General features: G+C 39.2%; 1 protein-coding gene across 1 annotated transcript in view; it reads right to left on the bottom strand.

Moving 5' to 3' along the window:
- Positions 1-14,581: 14,581 nt before the first annotated feature.
- The window catches only part of brpf3b (bromodomain and PHD finger containing, 3b), a 62,215-nt gene continuing 53,491 nt past the window's right edge, over positions 14,582-23,305 (bottom strand). The window contains exons 9-13 of the mRNA XM_039749291.1: positions 21,842-21,935; positions 20,902-20,999; positions 16,109-16,206; positions 15,818-15,972; positions 14,582-15,579 (exon numbers count right to left, since the gene is read on the bottom strand). Coding sequence (XP_039605225.1) covers positions 15,396-15,579; positions 15,818-15,972; positions 16,109-16,206; positions 20,902-20,999; positions 21,842-21,935 — 629 coding nt within the window. The 3' untranslated portion in view covers positions 14,582-15,395. The remainder of the gene's footprint in view (positions 15,580-15,817; positions 15,973-16,108; positions 16,207-20,901; positions 21,000-21,841; positions 21,936-23,305) is intronic.

The raw sequence follows: 23,305 nt of genomic DNA, 5'->3' as shown, positions 1-23,305 counted from the left end.
TGAAGAGAAAACTTAAGAGGACAAGCCCCCCAAAACACTCAGGAGATAAAGATGGCGGCGTTCAAGGCTTAGCAGAGCATCACCAGAGATGATACTGAGCACCTGATGATGCCATTTTAAGATGTTAAAGTCTCTAAAATTGTTTGCATCTCCAACATGATGAGACACCTATTGGCTCATATTGGCAGCTATTTAGTACCTCCAATATACTGGATGGAGCGTTTAAGTAATTTGTAATGTGATTGATAGAGTGAATTGTGTAAAGTAATCCACTATTCCTAGTTCTTACTGTTATCTGTAATCTTAAATTGAACAAAAACGATTTCACTTGCACGTTCCCACTTTGACCACCAGATGTCCTCGTTCAGTTCATTTTTCAACCTGCGCTGCCGCCGCTTTTCCAAGTGCGCCTGCGCGGCAGTTTCAACTCGCGTGTCGCAATGGAAATCACCGCGTGTTCGGAAGGAGTCGAGTAGCAGCGACCTCGCTTGGGCAACTCTAGGATTGCAGGTAAAGGGCTCAGTACACCCACTATTTTTTATTTAGATTCTCCATTTTACCCGTTCTATTTGTTTTTCTGTATTTTGAAATATTATTTTTGATAATGAAGTGTAAAATCAAATGAAACTGTAAATATTTAGAATTAAAACAACATCAGAATATTGTGTAAATATTTGTAACATTAAATGTTCATACAGACTAAAGGGAAGTAGAATGGCAGGTTATTCTCCTTTGTCTAATTTGATTGAGCCTCCTCGTTGATGTTGCCTTAGGAGTAATGGAGGCTGCCCATTTGTCTTCATTTGCATTCTGTGAGTTGTTTCTCTTCTTCTGTGCCACACTTTAAAACATGAAGTTTTAAGCTGAGCGTGACTGGATAAATAAATAAAAAAAAAATAGATGTTACACATGGCACAAATACCAATATGGAGGGGCAAGACTGCTGAGAAAACCAAATGGCAATGGGTAATGAGCACCTAAGACGGAGACCTGGAAATGTAGGGGGCATCAGAACAAGAGCAAAAGTGTGGCACTAGAGGACTAGCGACCCTCCAGACACAGAGGGCATCTGACCTCCTCCTAGTGACAGAGGCCAATGATGATTAGTTTGGAAAATGCTCTGCACAGACCCTGTCAAAAAAGATAAAGACCAGGCCAGGGAGGATGGGAGCGCAACGACCCACAGCCAGCAAGATGTCAAGTAAAAGGACAAGAGAAGATGGTGACGAGAAACGGGGAACTGAAAACAAAGGTAAAAACTCACATCAGAAATGAAATGCCTTTAGACAAAATTACGCATAAAGGGTTTCGGTCCTGTGGCATTCTCCTAGATTATACAATTAGACAAGCTTAGAACTCTTTATATGCAACAATGAGGGCATTTTAATATTATTATTATTTTTATTTAACAGATGCCTTTATCCAAGGTGACTTACAAAGTAAGTTATAACACATTGTCACATGTGTGCTTTGGGGGTCTCTGGTGGAGGTAATTCCTCATCAGTCCACAGGGCGGCGCTGTATTCTAACACCTCTTCTCTGTCTCTCTCTACAGACCAGACAATTGACAGCCTCAGCACCCCTGACATCACTTCCTGTGTTCCACAACCACAGACCCGCCTCTTCCTGCCTGGCTGGCATTTAACTGGAAGTGTCGCCAGCTTGCACAGTTTGATCTAAGACTGAGATCCTTAGTGATGTTTTTTTTTTTGCCGAAAAGCTCCATTCATTTATGCCTTTATAATATATGGGGTCGCAGTGTCGCCCCAACATACAAGAATGAAGGTAAAAGCATTGAAGCAACATAGAATAAGATAAAAAAAATAAGCAGGAGGGAGTAGAAGTTCTACGCAATCACACCTACAACTAGACTAAGGCTCAAACGTCAGCATCCTAACCTTTTTGTCATTTCAGCAGCAGCTACCTTGTAGAAGAGACAACAAGCAGATCCAAAATATTTAGGAAAAAGATCCCTCATACAGCCCAGACTAGCTGAGCCAGACATATAAAGTTCACTGATCACCCACAACATGAAAACCACTGAGAGGTGAAGTGAAGAATGTGGATTGTCTTGTTACAATGGCAACTGTCCAGGTCTGGGATATATTAGGCTGCAAGTGAACAGGCAGTCCCTGAAGGTTGTGGTAAAAGGAGCAAGCATAAGGATCTGAGTGACTTTGACCAGGGCTAGACACCTGGGTCAGAACATCTCCAAAATGTCAGATCTTCTGGGGTGCTCACAGTATGCAGTAGTTAATACCTACTGTAATAATAAGTGGTCCAAGGAAGAACAACCGGAGAAATGGCGACAGGGTCAAGGGCCCATGGATGAACGTGGGGAGTGAAGGCTGACGTATCTGGTTCTATACCCACACAAGAGCTACTGTAGCATAAAATGTTAAAAAACAATATAATGCTGGCTATTACTCTGTTAAAATTTAGTCTCATATGTTTAAATTTATATATATGGAAGATCAACCTGCACTGTTATGAAGGGCCATTGAGTCAGTGCACAAATCCTCCAACTCCAAGTCCTCAATTTCTGAAACCACCAACTCTGACATTTCTGGTACCACTGAATCAGACACCTTCATTTTTGGTAGCACCAACTCCTCATCCTCAATTTTTGGTACCACCAATTCTAACTCAACTTATACCACCAACTGTGACATTTCTGGTACCACCAACTCCAACACCTCAATTTCTTGTACCACCATCTCAAACTCCCCAATTTTTGGTTCCACCAACTCCAACACCTCAATTTCTGGTACCACCATCTCCAACACCTCAATTTCTGGTACCACTGACTCCGTCGCCTCAATTTCTGGTACCACCGATGCCATCCATCCATTATCCAACCCACTACATCCTAACTACAGGGTCATGGGGGTCTGCTGGAGCCAATCCCAGCCAACAAAGGACACAAGGCAGGAAACAAACCCTGGGCAGGGCACCAGCCCACCACAGACCACCGATTCTGACTCCTCAATTTCTGGTAACATCAGCTCTGACATTTCTGCTACCACCAACTCTGACACCTTACTTTCTGGTACCACCAACTCTAATATTTCCGATACCACTGATTTCAACACCTTAATTTCTGTTACCACCAACTCAGATACTTCAATTTCTGTTACCACTGACTCTGAGACCTCAATTCCTGGTGCCACCGACTCCAGCTACTCAATTTCTGGTACCACAGACTCCAACTCCTTAATTTCTGTTACCCTTGACTCAGACTCCTTCATTTCTGGTACTACAGACTCAGACACCTCAATTTCTGGTTCCACTGACTCTAACACCGCAACTTCTCATGCCATCAACTCTGATATTTCTAGTACCACCAACTCACACGCCCTAATTTCTCGTACCACTGAATCCAACACCTAAATTTTTGGTACCACTGACTCCGTCTCCTCGATTTCTGGTAGTACCAACTCCTCGATTTCTGGTACCACCAATTCCGACTCCTCAACTTGTCATACCACCAACTCTGACGCCTCAATTTCTGGTACCACCAACTCCTCAATTTCTGGTACCACTGACTCAGATTCCTTAATTTCTGGTACCACCAACTCCATCTCCTCGATTTCAGTGCAGTTTTGTAAACGTCTGAAATTCAGAGATGATACTAAAATTGGAGGAATGGCAGACAACCGAGGAGGCAGTTAAAACAATTCAGAAAGACCTGGAAAAGCTTCAGAAGTGGGTGATGAACAGAACAAATTAATGGAAAATTCCATTTACAGTGAAATTTAGTGCTTCACTACAAAAAAAATAAAATTGAGAAACAAATTATATTTCCCTTTCAGGTAAATTTGATACAACAAGAAAGGCTGGAAGTGATTATGTGCTTTAATTCCATACGCGTCTGCCTGTCATTTCATATTTAAATTTAAAAAAAAACAAAGATCAGCAGACTCATTTCCTGCCAGATGTAGACGTTCTCGAGGTATGATGCCCATTTTGCCAATTATAAGAACAATCTTTAAGTTGCACCAGGGACAGAAAAGAAACTTGAAGCTCCTCCACAGTGTATGGAGAGTGTGTGATGTTTAAAACTAGCATAAGCACTTAAGGGTTCTGAATCTTAACCTGTAAAGTCAACTAAAGTGCATTGTCTTATCAGTAAATACGCAAGCTCGAATTAAGAAAATGGTTGACATGAAAACCTGCAGCCACTGTGGCTGGCTATCCTGGGGCCTCATTTATAAAGTATGAAGAGTGGTTTGAAATGTGCATATGCAACTTCCCACACCAATATTGGGATTCATAAAAGAATACTTGACAAGGGAACAGGCGTACGTACATTTATGGCAACTCTGGCTCATGCCGTCCACATGCAACACTTCAGAGAAACTGGGAAACGACGACACCCGTCACCATGCAGGGAAATGAAGCCAAACCAGCTAAATGACGAGTTGCACCCATAATAATTCACATTACCAAGCCGGTGTTAACAAAGAGTGTTGACGTGACAAACATACTGTATTACACCTCAAAAGTATAATGAATATGATGCACTGACTATATTTTAGTTCTCTTTTAAGAGAGCCTGTGCTGAGCGTCTGCAGTGTAAAACTTTTTGGCTTTTCATCACTTTGTCGGTTGCCTCATGTCACTTCTCAGTGAATTGTTCGACAGGCCAGCAATATCTCAGCCGAGCTTCAGATCCGTCGTACCCGCTGTGTTGAAAGCCATTATCTGACCAACAGGGCGCCACATCCAGTTTTCGTATGGTGGGAGTGCACATAACATATTTTTGCCAACATTTAAAAGGTCATTAGCGGTATTAGTGTCCAGTTCTCCAAACGTAATCAAAGCACTTCACTGCACTGCACTCGTATTGCAGGAAGGCCACCTAACGAGAAGGAAGCTGCTTTTCTCCACTGTGAGCAGTGGCATTCCATTAACGAACAAGTCATCTGTGATGCCAAGAAGAGACTGCATATCGTCAGGACTGCTCTGGCATTTAAAACCATCTCCGATGAGAGACGGCATTCGCAGGTTGAAATCAGTGAGCGTAGACGGGTTTTGGTCCTCCTCCCGTTACACCCACATTCTGCCAGTGACTAGCAATCCGCTTCACCGCCTTTTATTTCAGGCATGGTGCGACTGGATCTCATGACATTTACAGCAGTAGTAATGTGTTACATTCAACATATTTGTGCTTGTTGTTGACTCCCGCGCTTAGGCCACCAAATAAAGGTCCTCTAATTTAGCGACGAGACCTTTGGTATCTACTTCTGCACTACCAGCCAAAGACGTTCAGCAGCAGCAGCCGCATCGTGACTGTCAATGTATAAGGCTGATTAGCATGGCTTAACTACGCCCATTTCAGGGTGGAGCCAGGCGGGGTTTGAGGCGCATTCACAAACGCACATTTACAAGAAGTTCTGTATTGTTACATCATGCCATCACTTCAAAGTTCTGCAGAAAAAATGGTGGCCACTGGAAGGTAACAACCCACTAAATTTCCTAATTTGAAAAATCATAAACCCTACAAAGTCTTATTTACTCCACATTTATGTACCACTGTTAAAACCACAGATTCTGAGCCTATCAGCATTAGTACTAAAATGGCAGCCTTATGGCTTCGTTTAGTGCTGCTACAGAGCATATCACTTTCTTTGAATATTCCTCCTAAGTCCCAAATAAGTCAATCTCAGTGAGTCCCAGACAGTACCGTCCATGTGTTTTGGGGGTGATTCCCCAAGAAGTGGGGCTTCCTGCCAATCATCACCAGGAAATGTCCTCCGTTCTATAAATCTGCTGCTGACCCTTCTTCATGCATGCGCTCTGCTCTTGGTTTTTGCTGTTTTTTGACTTCACCTCTAAACATCTGAATTGAGTATTTTTTTTTTCTTTGGATTGCTTTTGTATTACAGGCAACTCCATTTGGGCTTTTGTACTTCAATGAGCTTTCTTTTGTATCTCTGGGGAGTTTATGGAAATAACTCTTTACATTTTTATAAAGATTCTATGAGGCCTTTTTTGTGTCTAGTCTGGCTTTTTGATGGGATTTCCCACACTACCGGGCATTTTGGAAGCACTTTTGGTGCTTATGGGGGCTCTCTGGTGCTCTGAAGTCCGAGTTAATGACAGTATGGTAGCAGCACTACTTAAATGGCCTACAAAATCCCAGCAGCCCAAGTAGTATTAGATAGATAGATGAAGAAAGGCACCATATAATAGATAGACAGAAAAAAAAGCACTATATAATAGATAAGTAGATATGAAAGGCACTATACACTGTGTGCACAATTATTAGGCAAGTGAGTATTTTGACCATATCATCATTTTTAATGCGTATATTCCAACTCCAAGCTGTATTAACTTGAATGCTTATTGGATTTAAGCACGTCAGGTGATGTGTATTTGTGTAATGAGGGAGGGTGTGGCCTAAGGAGATCAACACCCTATATCAAGGTGTGCAGAATTATTAGGCAGCTAGTTTTCCTCGGGCAAAACGGGCCAAAAAGAGATTTAACTGACTCTGAAAAGTCAAAAATTGTAAAAAGTCTTTCAGAGGGATGCAGCACTTTTGGAATTGCTAAGATATTGGTGTGTGATCACAGAACCATCAAACATTTTGTTGCAAATAGTCAACAGGGTCGCAAGAAACGTGTTGAGAACAAAAGACGCAAATTAGCTGCCAAAGATTTGAGAGGAATCAAACGTGAAGCTACCAGGAACCCATTATCCTCCAGTACTTTCATATTCCAGAGCTGCAACCTACCTGGAGTGCCCAGAAGTACAAGGTGTTCAGTGCTCAAAGACATGGCCAAGGTAAGGAGGGCTGAAACCCAACCACCACTGAACAAGAAACATAAGTTGAAACGTCAAAACTGGGCCAAGAAATATCTGAAGACAGATTTTTTTCAAAGGTTTTATGGACCGATGAGATGAGAGTGACTCTTGATGGACCAGATGGATGGACCTGTGGATCAGTAATGGGCACAGAGCTCCACTCCAACGTGGAGGTGGGGTACTGGTATGAGCTGGTATTTTTAAAGATGAGCTAGTTGGACCTTTTGCATTGAAGATGAACTCAAAATCAACTCCCAAACCTACTGCCAGTTTTTCGAAGACACTTTCTTCAAACAGTGATACAGGAAAAAGACCATGATTTTTATGCAGGCCAATGCTCCATCACTTGCATCGAAGTTCTCCACTGTGTGGCCAGCCAGTAAAGGCCTTAAAGATGAAGGAATAATGACATGGCCCCCCTTCCTCATCTGACCTAAACCCTATCGAGAACTTGTGGGCACTTAAACGCTAGATTTACGGGGGAGAAAAACAATACACCTCTCTGAAGAGTGTCTGGGAGGCTGTAGTCACTGCTCCACAAAAAGCTGATCGTCAACAGATCAAGAAACTGACAGACTCCATGAATGGAAAGGCTTATGACTGTTATTGGAAAGAAGGGTGGCTATATTGGTCATTGATTGATTGATTGATTTTTTGAAATGTCAGAGATGTTTATTTGTAAATTTTGAGGTGTTTGTTTATTATTCTCACTATAACAGATGAAAATAAACAAGTGAGATGGGAAAATTTTCATTTTTCCTTTAGTTGCATAATAAATCTTCATACTAATAGTTGCCTAATAATTGTGCGCACATATGTATTCCCCTGATGATGTTCACACTCACATTTCCATTGTGAAACATTCAGTTTTCAGGTTTATTAACATTTTGGATTGACTGATAGCACTGTGTTTGTTCCATATTAAAATTAATCCTCAAAAATACAACTTGCCTAATAATTCTGCACTCCCTGTATAAGAGAGATATGAAAGGCACTATATAATAAATAGGTGGATATGAAAATCACTATATAAGATACTGTAGATAGATATGAAAGTCACTATATGATCGAGAGATATGAAAGGCACTATACAATAGATGGACACAAAAGGCATTAAAATAAATAGGTAGATATAAAAATCATTATATAATAGACAGATATGAAAAGCACTATATGATAGATAGATAGATAAAACTTTATTTGTCGCTAAGGGGAAATAGGCTTTTTACAGAAGCTCTTTAAATAAACACACACACACTGGGATTAAAAAGAAAGAATAGTTCTGACTTGACTGTGATAGTCACAGTGATGCCTTATGCAGGAGTATTGCTCTTGGTGTAAAGGAGCCCCCTTAAATTTTTGCTGATTAATTCATTGGGCAGCTTCAGAGTGGTGCAGGGGATGCTGGCAACAAGAATGATTAGGCACCATCTTTAAAAAAAGAAGCCAAAGGGTGATGGCAATCATTGGTGTCTATTTGCTTCTACTCTTCACGCTCTATTGAACTACAAATACAACCTACAGTGCGTCCGGAAAGTATTCACAGCGCATCACTTTTTCCACATTTTGTTATGTTACAGCCTTATTCCAAAATGGATTAAATTCATTTTTTTCCTCAAAGTTCACCCCATAATGACAACGTGAAAAAAGTTACTTGAAGTTTTTGCAAATTTATTAAAAATAAAAAAAAAAACTGAGAAATCCCATGTACATAAGTATTCACAGCCTTTGCTCAATACTTTGTCGATGCACCTTTGGCAGCAATTACAGCCTCAAGTCTTTTTGAATATGATGCCACAAGCTTGGCACACCTATCCTTGGCCAGTTTAAGCCCATTCCTCTTTGCAGCACCTCTCGAGCTCCATCAGGTTGGATGGGAAGCGTCGGTGCTCAGCCATTTTAAGATCTCTCCAGAGATGTTCAATCAGATTCAAGTTTGGGCTCTGGCTGGGCCACTCAAGGACATTCACAGACTTGTCCTGAAGCCACTCCTTTGATATCTTGGCTGTGTGCTTAGGGTCGTTGTTCTGCTGAAAGATGAACCATCGCCCCAGTCTGAGGTCAAGAGCGCAATGGAGCAGGTTTTCATCCAGGATGTCTCTGTACATTGCTGCAGTCATTTTTCCCTTTATCCTGACTATTCTCCCAGTTCCTGCAGCTGAAAAACATCCCCACAGCATGATGCTGCCACCACCATGCTTCACTGTAGGGATGGTATTGGCCTGGTGATGAGCGGTGCCTGGTTTCCTCCAAATGTGACGCCTGGCATTCACACCAAACAGTTCAATCTTTGTCTCATCAGACCAGAGAATTTTATTTCTCGTGGTCTGAGAGTCCTTCAGGTGCCTTTTGGCAAACTCCAGGAGGGCTGCCATGTGCCTTTTACTAAGGAGTGGCTTCTGTCTGGCCACTCTACCATACAGGCCTGATTGGTGGATTGCTGCAGAGATGGTTGTCCTTCTGGAAGGTTCTCCTCTCTCCACAGAGGACCTCTGGAGCTCTGACAGAGTGACCATCGGGTTCTTGGTCACCTCCCTGACTAAGGTCCTTCTCCCCCGATCGCTCAGTTTAGATGGCCGGCCAGCTCTAGGAAGAGTCCTGGTGGTTTCGAACTTCTTCCACTTACGGATGATGGAGGCCACTGTGCTCATTGGGACCTTCAAAGCAGTTTACATTTTTCTGTAACCTTCCCTAGATTTGTGCCTCGAGACAATCCTGTCTTGGACGTCTATGGACAATTCCTTTGACTTCATGCTTGGTTTGTGCTCTGACATGAACTGTCAACTGTGGGACCTTCTATAGACAGGTGTGTGCCTTTCCAAATCAGGTCCAATCAACTGGATTTACCACAGGTGGACTCTAATTAAGCTGCAGAAACATCTCAAGGATGATCAGGGGAAACAGGATGCACCTGAGCTCAATTTGGAGCTTCATGGCAAAGGCGGTGAATACTTATGTACATGTGCTTTCTCAGTTTTTTTATTTTTTAATAAATTTGCAAAAATCTCAAGTAAACTTTTTTCACGTTGTCATTATGAGGTGTTGTGTGTAGAATTCTGAGGGAAAAAATGAATTTAATTCGTTTTGGAATAAGGCTGTAACTTAACAAAATGTGGAAAAAGTGATGCGCTGTGAATACTTTCCAGATGAACTGTACATGATTTTCAGTTCTTTCTTGGTTTATGTGCTTGTCCAGCACCTGCCTTTTCATGTGACTCTGTCATGGGTGGACGCATCTTCATCTGGGGAGCGCTCCAATCACATCAAATCTTCACATAACAACTGGAACCTGGTAGGACAAAACTTAATTTCTACTCTTCATCGATATCTGCACCTGCTGTAGTGGACTGTGTCGTGTTAATTGTTTATCATGTAATGACTAGTATTTTGTTTGATTTCATCTGTTCAGTGTTTGTTAAATAGTTATCACTGCCAAGGGAATTTGGGTGGGATTAAGAGCATGTTATTTATTGATTGGTTTTTTTGCTTTCTTCATTTAGTTAATATACACTTTACCCATTCATTTTTGACTGCTTTATTTTGTGTCTCTGAGTTTTCTAGCCAGGTCAAGGCAGGGTGCATTCCTCAGGTCTCCAAAATAAAAAAAAGAAATCACCATTTTAAAAAAAGTGAGAATCTGAACAGCTCATCCCAACTGCTACAGTATAGTAGTATGACGTGATAGTCGATTCGCAAACAATTTATTTTTTTTGAATGACTCTTTTCAGCGAATCATAAGCTGATTCGTGAGCACAAATGATTTAATTCAGTGGAGCTGAATGGAAATGCCAAAGAGCATGCGTGTCCTGCATAATCTTCTCAGCCTTTTTTATTTCACTGGTCGATGTTTAAATCACCTGAATCGGGAGTGTGGACTCATTTGATTTACAAAAGTATCACCACACGAGAATCAGCATAACAAAACCCTGCCGTCACTGAGGCTTTGTGATACCAGAGTTTGACACCACTGGTCAATTCTCTGGCCCTTGGTCTGACCTCTGACTCTGTTACCTGGCAACACTAAACATGCAGCAGTCATATGATGGAAGAAATCTGGCAAGTACAAATGAACCCGAGAGCCATCAGGCTGCAGGAGGGGCCTGACAGCAAGACACATGTGCCATGAGCCCCCTCCTGAGCCAGGAACTCGGGATGAAGCCCAGGCACAAAGCTGTCCACACTATTCTGTTTTCATTTAAAGATAGCATTTTTAAAATTGAAATCTCACATTTTGAAATAATTTATAAAAGTTAAACAATCTAAAACACCCAACACGTAGCCATTTGCCTTGGCAAAAAAAAAAAAAAAAAAAAAAGATTAATGTTTGCAGTTTGTTTTTTTTTAAACAAAAAATCAGTGTGGAAATAAGTCTAAATCAGGTTTCTAGGATTATAAAAAAGTAGTTCTGAGTATATACAGTGATCCCTCACTATATCGCGCTTTAACTTTCATGACTTCTCTCCATTGCGGATTTTAAATGTAAGCATATCTAAATATATATCACAGATTTTTTGCTGGTTCGCGGATTTCTGCGGACAATGGGTCTTTTAATTTATGGTACATGCTTCCTCAGTGTGTTTGCCCAGTTGATTTCATACAAGGGACGCTATTGGCGGATGGCTTAGAAGCTACCCAATCAGAGCATGTATTACGTATTAACTAAAACTCCTCAATGGTATACAATATGCTTCCCCCGTGGTGCTTGATTGTTTGCTTTTCTCTGTCTCTCTCACTCTCTCTGCCTGTCGGAGGGGGTGTGAGCACAGGGGCTGTTTGCCTAAAGGATACGGATGCTCCTGTAAAAAATGCTGAAAGACTACCTTCACGTTTCTCCCTTCTTTGCGGCCGCTTTATCACGGTGTGCATACTTAAAAGCCCAACAGCATGTATTGATTTTTTTATTGTTTGCTTTTCTCTCTCTCGTTCTCTCTGACATTCTCTGCTCCTGATGCGCATTCCTTTGAAGAGGAAGATATGTTTGCATTCTTTTAATTGTGAGAAAGAACTGTTATCTCTGTCTTGTCATGGACCACAGTTTAAACTTTTGACTAAAGGGTGTTATTTCATATCTAGAGGGCTCTAATAATGTTAAATGTTAACAGTGTAGGAGAGTTTATAAGGGCTTAAAATATATAAAAATAACCATACAAATATATGGTTTCTACTTCTACTACGCAACCCCCGCGATCAAGGAGGGATTACTGTACATTTTTATTGTTTACCTGTCTTTACACCCTTGATTTTATTATTTTGCACTTTGCTTTAACAGCACTATTAAAGTATGTTATTCACAATCACAAACAGGAAACTAAAGACTCAATCAAGTCTGAACTGAAGACAGGACCCTTGACCAACAATGAGGGTGAGAGGTGGGTCTTCAATTCAAAAAGTCAGTCCCATGAGGCTTTAGCTTCATGTTTACGATGTGCAAGTTATTATTTCAGAAGTACACATTTAACAGTATTTTAGAGAGAGACTGTGTGTTTGCATGTTTTGGGCATACCATTGAATAACTGACATGTCGATTATGCAACACAAGTATCTCCAGGGATGTTTTCCCCACATTGTTTGTTGTTGCACAGCGTTAGTCATTATTTGCTTCTATTAAATCCAACTTTTTTCTGTCCATGGTGCACAAAAACATGATACCGATTTTTTTTCTCAGCCATCACTACAAACTACATGGGGTAAGTAGCATGTAAAAAAAATCATCTTTAGGTGGAGTAGTCCTTTAACATTTTACATTAAATGTATAAATTCAGGTTAGCACTCTGTATCTGTCTTTTGAGAACAACTTGGTAATGTAGGAGGAGGACGTTCTTTGAGTAGGGGAAAAAAGCACAATTTAAATGAATGTAAGTATTATTATCCCGACCGGTTAAGGAGGATGGTTTATTACCTGGACAGGAGGAACAGAATGAAATGACAGATGAACTGGCCGGTGGAACTAAAACATAACTTTATGCCCTCTTGGTGTAATATAGTGGATGGACCAACGAAAGCATACAGTTCCATCTCCTATACAACAAGTGGCAGGGGTCCTTGTGTGGCAACCCAATTGGGAAATCCGCAGGGGTGGTTGGGAGATAGGGCTGCACTTCAAGATTCTGTCAGGGGCCAATAGAGGGTGCTGCTGGGCTAGGACATTCTACTTTCTTTATGGCCCAGAAATACTTCCTGGGAGACACGGGATAGCATCGGAAGCATTTCTGGATCCAGCTTAAAAGGGAGCCTATTGTCGTACATCAAGGAGTCTGAGTCGGAAGACAGCGGGCAACATTGAACAGGAGGACGAGAGGAGGAAGAATTTGTTTACTTATCATGTACAGTAATCCCTCGCTATATCGCACTTCGACTTTCGCGGCTTCACTCTATCGCAGATTTTATATGTAAGCATATCTAAATATATAACGCAGATTTTACGCTGCTTCGCAGGTTCTGCGGACAATGGGTCTTTTTACTTCCTGTACATGCTTCCTCAGTTGGTTTTCCCACTTGATTTCAAACAAGTGACACTATTGGCGGATGGCTGAGAAGCTAACCAATCAGAGTACGCATTTAAGTTCCTGTGTGCTGAATGGCTCAGCGATGGAGCGCCGAATTTGATTCCGCGGCGTTAACCAGGAAGTCTTGTCTCGTTCATTCAGCATCAACATGTTTCGCTGTGTAAAGAATTAACTTGTGTTTATCTTTGTGCACAGTCAAGCCCTTCATTATGGCTCCAAAATGATCTGCTCTTGCTTCAGAGGCCGTGCCCAAGCGCCAACGGAAGATGTTAACGATTGCCGAAAAGGTAAAAGTTTTGGATATGTTGAAGGAACGCAAAAGCTACACAGCTGTAGGACGCCATTACGGCATCAATGAGGCTACGATTCTTTTTATTTAAAAAGTAGGAAAGAAATATAAGATCTACGGCCGCAGTGTCCTTTTAACCAGGGTACAAAACGAGTTGTAAGTGGATGTAATAAGGCAGAAGTCTGGATGGAATCTGCTTTAGGGATTTGGATTGAAGACTGCCAGAAGAAGAAGAACGGCAGTGCTTCACAATCGCCTGAAGAGGCTCCTTTAGAAGAGCTGTAACGCTCTCCTTTGTTGCGCAGTAAAACTAAACTCCTTGCTATCGGACAAGTCATCGTGTCATTGTTGGTGAGTAACCATAATTAATTTTCTACTTGCAGTACTTAGTACATTTACATACATTTAGTGTCACTGTACACACATTTACTGCATACAATTTTTCTTACATTGTACATATTTATTGCTGGTGGCCTGTCTATCGTAATGGCTGTAACATATGTGATATCGGAGACACTCGATATCTTTAATATTTAGGTTTTGCTGTATATAAACAGTGTGTTTACATACATAATTTCAATTAATCTTACCTAATCTCTAAGAGAATACAAAGGGTTTATGCTGTATAACTGTGCAGGGAATATTTATAAACAGTGTGGGAGATTTTATAAGGGCTTAAAATATATAAAAATAACCATACAAACATATGGTTTCTACTTCACGGATTTTCACCTATTGTGGGGGGTTCTTTAACGCAACTCCCGCGATCGAGGAGGGATTACTGTACTTTGGCTAATCTTTGGAAGAGTGATTATTGGAGATGCACCGTGTTTAAATAAATTATTTATTTGAACCCAAAAGTGTACTGGGCATTGCTGTGTCTGAGGTTTGGAGCTTAGTGGCATCAGCTGGTGGTTACAGTAAAAATTAACTGAAGTGAATTTTACCCAACCAAACTTCAACAAAAGCAGAACAATTACATTAGAACATTTATTTCTCAAGAGAGAAAATATAATTTCAGACAGTAAGGTTATAGTAGGTAAAATCTGCACTTTGTACAAGCGTATAGTCTCTCATAGCCATCTTATAAACAGATCTAGAAAGCAAATTAACACTTTCTACAATAAATACAACATTCTGTGCTTTACAGTGGACTAACAGCAACATTTAGGTCCCATAGCAATAATAGCTCAATAACATTAAAAATGAAATAAAATGTAATAAAGTGTATTTTAAAACCTTAATATTACAACATTATACACAAGTCACAAAGCCCACTGCTTGATTTCTTACTCTTTTCTTTTAAATAGCTCATCTAATTCTTACAATTGTCAAACCGCAGGGTTTCTTCCATACATTTCTCTTAAATAAATTACTATGAGTATTTAATTAAAAAATTAAAAAACATTTACCACCACAGAGAGATTTAAATGAGTGCTGCAGCCAGCAATAATTTATCGTGGTATTTTACACCTATGTACAGGTCTTTTTCCCCACAGTGATGTATTCCCTTATCCCTCCCATCCCGGCCCCATTTACAAACACAGGAGTCATGATGTATATGCTTCATGTACAAGTGGTTTGTCAATTTGTAAAAGTAAAAAGCTATTATTACAAATGGCAGTGAGGTTTCTTTCCTTTAGAAATATATGAAAAAAAGTATTTAAAAATGAATTTGGAACACAAAAAAAGCATTTAAAAAATTAAATTCGTGACATCTTGCTGATTTTTTTTTCTTTTTGTCCATTAAGAAAAAAAAAAAGCCAACAGCACCCTCCTTTTGCCAAAGTCTACAGGTAGTTTGAGGTGACAAATGCATGGTCCCCTCGCACACGGCTCAGGTGCATCATGGCCCGGTCATACGCAACTTGAACAGATTTACGTATGCTGGTCTTGCGGCCCTCCATCATTCGCAGTTTGTCCACTGTGTCATCAACACCCAGTGGTAGGACCTTGTCACGAGGAAGCCACTGCCTGGAGAGGAATGCAAAGCAAAACCCACAATTAAAAAGAACCAAAGAGAAACTAGTTCTAGAAAGCTACATGATCGAATTAGCAGTAAAGCCTCTATGAATGCAGTATGCTGTAATTTGTAACTACACATGCTGCAAGGGGAACCAGCACACTTAAAAACAATACAGATACAGAGATTTCCTCCACACTCCATTTTATTTATTTTTTTTTTACATGCAGTTAATTGCCATGCACTCACCATGTCCGTTTATTATCAAAAAAGAGCACGAGGTAGAGCTTTTCTCCAGCTTCAACCTGCATCTGATCACCCAGTTTCAATACATCCAGTGGTGGAACAGGAATGGGAACCCCATTGTGAAGCAGTCCCTCCCTTGGCATCTCTGGATCAATGATCTGATACAAGGGCAATTTAGAAATGATCAGTTAAACATCTCTTTTAGACATTAATAACACACAACAGAACTTATACACAATAACATTTCACAAAAGTACACTGTCTATACAAGAAAAATGTCTGAATCCAGCTCACCAGTGCAGGGTAGGATGGGTAACCACGGCACTTTGCCCAAACCAAGTCTAAAGGCTCCAGTTCTGCACTGTTCTCAAAAGGCATCAGAATATTTCTGCCTGTCCAAATGAGAAGATATTTACCACAATTATCACAATACCTTTTACATATGATGGTTTACTAAATCAAATGTTCATGTAAACTTCAACTCACACATTCTTACCCCAAAATATGTTCATGACCAACCACAGCTATTACCATCCATGGGGAAGGTTACTCTAAATCTCCAGTCAAATTGCCCTGCTACTTTATACATCCAAGTTGTGATGTATAAATACATGAATCACAGTTTCAATGAAACAGATACCCATCTATCCATCCATTATCCAACCCGCTATATCCTAACTACAGGGTCACGGGGGTCTACTGGAGTCAATCCCAGCCAACACAGAGCGCAAGGCAGGAAACAAACCCCAGGGCAGGGTGCCAGCCCACCACAGGATACCCAGCTACTATTCACTCTCACTTTAGATAGACAGAGTTTTTATTAAATTGTACTTCATGGTAAAAAAAAAAAAAAAAGAAAAAAAATTAGATATATTATACATATACACACACACACACACACACACACACACACATATCGGTAATACACTGTTCTTCCTAGAAAGTATTGAAATTAAAAGATCCTTTGTCCTCCATACATGCATTTCTCCATTTGCAGTGGAAAAAAACCCAACATGTCAGGAAAAGAACTAAATTCTTGCTTATTCTATGAAGACATTCCAAAATGGTTGAGACAAAATTGTTAGAACCCTTTTATAAGTTATAACAATTGCCCCATAGTGATCCTTCAGGCAGACTCCTGTGTTTTAATGATTATCACAAATGTCTTCCATCTTGTAATCACTCATTCGGCCAGTTTATGTAGAGAAAATAACTAACTCAATTGTTTTGTGTCGCATTAAACATGGGAAAGAGAAGAAAAAACAGAGAGCTGTTTGAAGAGTCAAAGCAGACATTGTCAGTTCTCTGTGCTGCATTCAGGAAAACACTACTGCTACCTGAAGATCAACTCAGAGAGTCTGAGGGGAGCTTATGTCCACGGTCTAAACTTCAAAATACAATACAATACAAGTTTAAGGAGCAGCAGTTTCAAGCCGCAACATCTGTGTCTGTCTAAATGAAAATAGGCTTCATGGTAAATGACCCAGAAAGAACGCACTTTTATGGGAGAAACATGAGAAGAGCTCTGGTGCTTCCAACATTGCATACTATCAAGAAACAGTCCTTATGAGAGAATAATGAAACAAAATGAGATCTTTCCGGTACATCAAACCAACTCTGCATTCACAGTAAAAAAACTAAATTATAAAATAAAAAAAGAATAAAAAAATTAAGCTTGTAAAGAAAAGAACACCATCCCTAAGGTCAAACAAGGAGGCGGCTCAGAGATGTTTTGAGGTTGATTTACAGCCTCTTTGAATTTGTACAGGGCACTATAAAAATCAGGGTGGCACGGTGGCGCAGTAGAAGCGCTGCTGCCTCACAGTAAGGAGACCTGACTTCGCTTCCCGGGTCTTCCCTGTGTCAAGTTTGCATGTTCTCCCTGTGTCTGCATGGGTTTCCTCCAGGTGCTCCCATTTCCTCTCACAATCCAAAGACATGTAGGTTAGGTGCATAGGCGATCCACAATCGTCCCTAGTGTGTGCTTGGTGTGTTTGCTCTATGGTGGGCTGGCGCCCTGCCTGGGATTTGTTCCTGCCTTGCGGTCTGTGCTGGCTGGGATAGGCTCCAACAGAAACCTGTGTTAGGATATAGCGGATTGGAAGATGACTGACTGAAAATAAAATCAGATGATCATCAGGGTATTTTGGAGCAAAACATATAGCCTAATATTGGAAAGCTTTCCCTTAGGCACAGGTCATGGCTTCACCAGCTGGATAATGACCTTAAATCTACATCTAAAAGCACCCAAAAATGTAGGAGAAGAAAACACTGGATCATTCTGAAAAAGCCTGATCTGAATGATCACCAAACAGTGGAAAGTGCTGTAAGTGCACCTGAACTGATAAAAAGTGGGCCAAACGACCAGTCAGGAAATGTAGAAATCTTACTTAGAGCTACAGAAAACACTTGATAAAAGTTATTGTCTCCAAACAATGTGTGCTATGAAACAGTATGTTAAAAGGACCAATACTTAAAATCAATGCCATTTACATTTGTTTAGTTTTTAAAATATTTGGTTTAATGAAATACAAAAGTTTCTGTTCTATTAAATGTGACAAAGAATTATGGAAACTGAAAACTTTTGTCAGTTTTAGCTTAAAAAAAACTTTTTTTTTTTTTTGAAGGGTACCAATATTTTCATCTGTATGTTCACCATTTTATATATACTATCCTGCCATCATATCTGTCAAAAGTGACCTTCATACTAATCTTGCAAAGCATAGGGAGTGTTTCAGTGCAACACTGTGCACTCACGCATGCATATTCCAAAAAGGACACTGTGTACATGGTAAACATGTTCTGCAATTGAAACATTTACAAGGGCAAACTTGGGATTCCTGGCAGAACTACTACTGTGTCCAACAGACAGGAAAAAACACATTTACAATTTAAAAACTTCAAAATCGTCTACCTAATTTCATAGTTTTATTAATCAATTTTCCATTAATAGCACATTCACCCCAAGTTCCTCCCACATCCTGAAGATACAGTATGTATGCTAGGTTGACTGGCAAATATAATTTTGTTTGGAATGAGTGCATGAGGATGTTTTAAAATGCATGTCCTGTGATGCAACAGAACCTGGCCAGAGGTAGTTTCTGCCATACCTGGCCCTGCAGCAAAAGACACTGGATGTCTGCAATCCTAAGCAATTGTGTTAAACAGACTATTTATTATGGTCAATTAACTATTAACACATAACTATACAGTGATATTGTTGTAATTAAATTATAGTATTGGATTCCATAGCTGAAACATGGTTCCCTATACTTCCTATTTTTGTATGGTATAAAAAGCAGTTTTGTGTTGGTGCCATGATTACCCAATACCCACTAAACTTAAATATAGTTAAAAATACAGTTGACCAAAGAATGAATGTTAAAATAGAAGGCCTGTGCTAAAATTTTTTTTATAAGAAATGGATGCAAAAGGGCTGAAAAAAATAAAGGACAGGTAAAGTATTAAACACAACCAAACTATTATATGAATGTTAAACAGAGTGCCTTTGAGTTGAGAGTGAGAAACTTGTGCTTCTTGATTTTGCATGAAGGGAGGATACCTGAAGATTGGAAAGAAGTATTCTTATTAGAGTATACAAAGGAATGGGTAATCCATTGTAGTGTCAATCATAATGCACAACTAAGCTTTGCAGAGTGCAATCAAGGTAGTTAAAAGGGTACTTAAGAAAAGAAAAAGGTTAGGTGAAACGAAATGTAGTTTGGTTTCATGCCTGGGAAGGTAAAAGCTACAATGTTTTCTGTCTAACAAATTCAGGAAAAACATCAACCAGAGAGAAAGAAGCCGAATTATGCATTTGTACATCTGGAAAAGTAGTTTGACAGGAAAGTGAGAGATGAGGAGGTGGGCATTAAGCAAATTAGTGGTGGAGTAATACATGGCATCTGTAATATCAGTGTATGAGGATGCAAAAATGGTGCTAAGAACAACAGATGGGTATAGTGGATGTTTAAGTATTGTTTTCTGGCTTTCATACAGGTTTTCAGAAAGTAATCCTAACAACATTCCTGATATTTGATAAGTGACCTTAAATACAAGTAGTAAGTTATTTGAAATAACAAAGAAAGAAGTTTCAAGCTAGTAGTTACACTCACCACTAATGGTGCCAGAGTTTTGATGTGTTGGAGAACATACAGTTAGGAAATTCACTATACTCTGCATTTGACATTCAATAATGACCTGATAAAATCCAGGAATTATACTCTATAAATATGAAAAAAATGATCTAAAATAAAAGCACAGCTACCAAGCTATATGTTATACTCCTGTAAAATGCAAACACTGTAAGATTTTATTCTAATAAATCTGTTTCAAAACACATACTGAAATGATTTTGTTTATCAAAATTTAAGAGTGCAATATTTTGGCTCATCTACTTTTGACTGAAATCTGTAATAAAATTCTTATTTAAGAAAGCTTTAGACTTGTTTAACCAGAATATAAAAAACAAGGTCAAACATGAGAAAAAATTTTACCAGCCACAATAATTAAAATATTGTTAACATATTCCCTTCCGTTATACTTCTTTGAATTAATTTGTATTTTTCAGAGTGAATTTGGTCAGGCATTTTCCTGAGTTGTATGATGCAAGGGATCTGACAGAAAAGAGAAAACCAAAGTTGGTACTTCTTTTTTATATTTGTTGTGCAAGGTAAACAAAACATGCCAACTGCCACAATGTGGACCCACAAATGAACTGGACCAAGAAAAAAGAGATAATTAGAATCAGCTGTTTGATTATCCACTAGTAAGACAGGTTTTCCTTACTTGTGAATACACCTGTAGGGCCCCAAAAAGCACAAAACAATGCTTTATGGGCAAATGAGCTGAAAATGGCAGCTTCTGGATAATGTGTTATGTCAGAAAGAGATCCACATTACCATTATAGTGGTATTATCATTATTTTGGGAGGTTTTGTTGAGTGAGGGCTATTACTGAAGCAAGTATTGTGTGTGATTTCTATTAAGAGCGTCCTTCCAAAAAAAAAGTCAACTCCTGAAGCTCAAGGGTTATGTTTTGACTCTGGAAACAGTCTCAAATTTAAGCAAGTCTAGATCTGACTTTACCTGCTGGGGTAAATTCCGAGTCTCCATTGACACCCTCCAAGAAAGGTACCCGTGAAAGTGCTGGTTTACCACGACTGCGCTTGGGCACTGAGGCATCACTGTTGAAGACATAAATAAAATTTTTATCAGGTGTTATAATGAGGTAATGGAAAAGTTTTCTTTTTAAAATGTCTCAATTGTCACTGATAATTTTCAGAAATAATATTTTTGGCTTTCTCGCTATCAAGGTTAACATCTTTGTAGCATTATCAGCATAGGAGACATTGGTACTGATCTACAGCTAGTTAAAGCAAAGGAATAATGTCAGATTAGCATTATATTATAGAATTCATATGTTTTGCCAACAAGTTTTTTTTTTTTTTTGGAAATAATCGACACGCACAAGCTCCCTTGAACTCCAAAATAAGCTAGCAAGAAAGAACAATGCATTTGTTGCTATTTAGAATTACAGGTGATTCTGATAAATATAATCATACGTTGCATAGTATACAAGGTTCTACTCCAGCTCATCATTTTGTTTTACTATTTCTTTTAATGGTAATTAGCTTAAATGAGTGTCCATTCATCATCCTCGCCTAGAAGAACCTAGTGGTGAGGGAGTGGTTTATTTGCAAGCAAAGTAATGATGAGTTACATGTTACCAGTAGCAACCCAAACAGACTAAGACAACTGATTAAGGCTTTTGTTTTATTTCATAGAAGGCATGTTCTAACTGCATAGTACAGTAACTCAAAGTTAGAATAATATATATTTTCTTGCTAATTATGACTTAAAGTTTTGATTTTAATTATTAAATAAATATTTCAGCATTTAATAAAGTATTAAAACATAAAAAATGAAATATGTTACAAAGGTGGAATGATGGATTGGACTTATTCCAACCTAAAAGAGGTCTCATTAACACACAAGTTAAACAAGTTGGTACAAACAGACTTTTTACCTTTCTTTCTCAAACAAAGTATGGCAAGCTGCTGAAGAACTGCATTCAGAGTCTGAACCACTCTCTGTGTGCTTCCCATAGCCATTAGTCATTCCTACATGGAGGAAAAAAAAAAAAAAAACTAAGAAGAGGGAATGAAAAAGATAGAAATAGTTGAACAGATATGTGAACAATGCATTTCAGCCTTGATTTCAGTAGGTCTACAAAGGCAGCAGGTTTTTGATAATGCATATTTTTCTTTTAGAAGCCATTTAACGCAATATACAATTTAGTTTTATGCCTCAAACTATAATTCTGACAAATTTCCTACTTGTTTAAATTTTTACTCTGTTGAAAAAGATAAAATGTTTTATAGATTATGAATTCTCAATCCTATGTATCCATTAATTTTCTAAATCTAATTATACATTAAAGGATTATGAGGACCTGAAGCCTAGCCCAGAATCATCAGGTGCAATGTAAGAAACAGCCCTAGGTGTGAAATTAGGCCACTACAGGGCCTTCACTTAAAGATATGCATTTATGCCATATGAATTTAAACTTGTGAAGCAGCAGAACACCCAACCAAGAATACACAGAAAAAAATCTTTATAAACTCCACACTGATAGCAACTGGGTTAAGATTCGATCCCAGTCATCTGAAGCAGCATCATAAACCACTCCAACAATGTCAAACATCTGCCTTATAATGAGGTTTATAGGATTTAAAATATGGTCACCAAGAGTAATGGAGCAGAACATTAGAACCTCACTTTTAAATACTAACAGACAATTTGGACCAGTTTAGCTCTCACAAACTCAAGACTGAAATAAACATCATTTTAAGGTCAAAGAAGATAACACCAGGGAATACTGGCAAAACTCAGACAGAAAGTAGAAAACACAAGTAAGCGTCTAATAATGTAAAACATTTTTTAACTGTAAAAATGGCAAAAGCTGGCTAATTTAAATAAAAAATAAAATGAAAGCATACCATAATTGCAGCTAAAGTCCTAATAATTCTGTCCTAAATATGCATCATTACATGTCAAAATGAGAGTTAAAAGCAACAGAAAAATAAAATTCTTGAACCAACTTAATCTATTACAAGCTGCTGAGGGCTTTGGGGGCCACAGACTATACTGGAGGTGCTGGGTGAAAGACCAAACTAATCCTGGTTTGGGTACAAGTCAATTGTTGGGCCCAGTGACACACACCTTAACACTCATAAAGGAGCCAATGTAAAACCACAAGACAACCCATCATGGAAATCTTTGGATGTGAGAAAAGAACCTGGAGAAATACACAAGGACAAAATCCAAACAACATCCAGGAGTTGTTCAGCCACGATGCCAACATATACCAATAAGCCACAACATTATAATTATCTGCCAAATATTCTGCATGTCCTGCTTGCTAAAACAGCTCTGACCCATTGAGGCATGAACTCCACAAGACCTCTGACAGTAATCCTGTGGTATCTGA

Source organism: Polypterus senegalus, chromosome 3 (assembly GCF_016835505.1).
Source record: "Polypterus senegalus isolate Bchr_013 chromosome 3, ASM1683550v1, whole genome shotgun sequence".
NCBI classification, from domain to species: domain Eukaryota; kingdom Metazoa; phylum Chordata; class Cladistia; order Polypteriformes; family Polypteridae; genus Polypterus; species Polypterus senegalus.
Note: the sequence above shows the minus strand (reverse complement) of the source record. Positions and strands in the feature narration are given on the sequence as shown.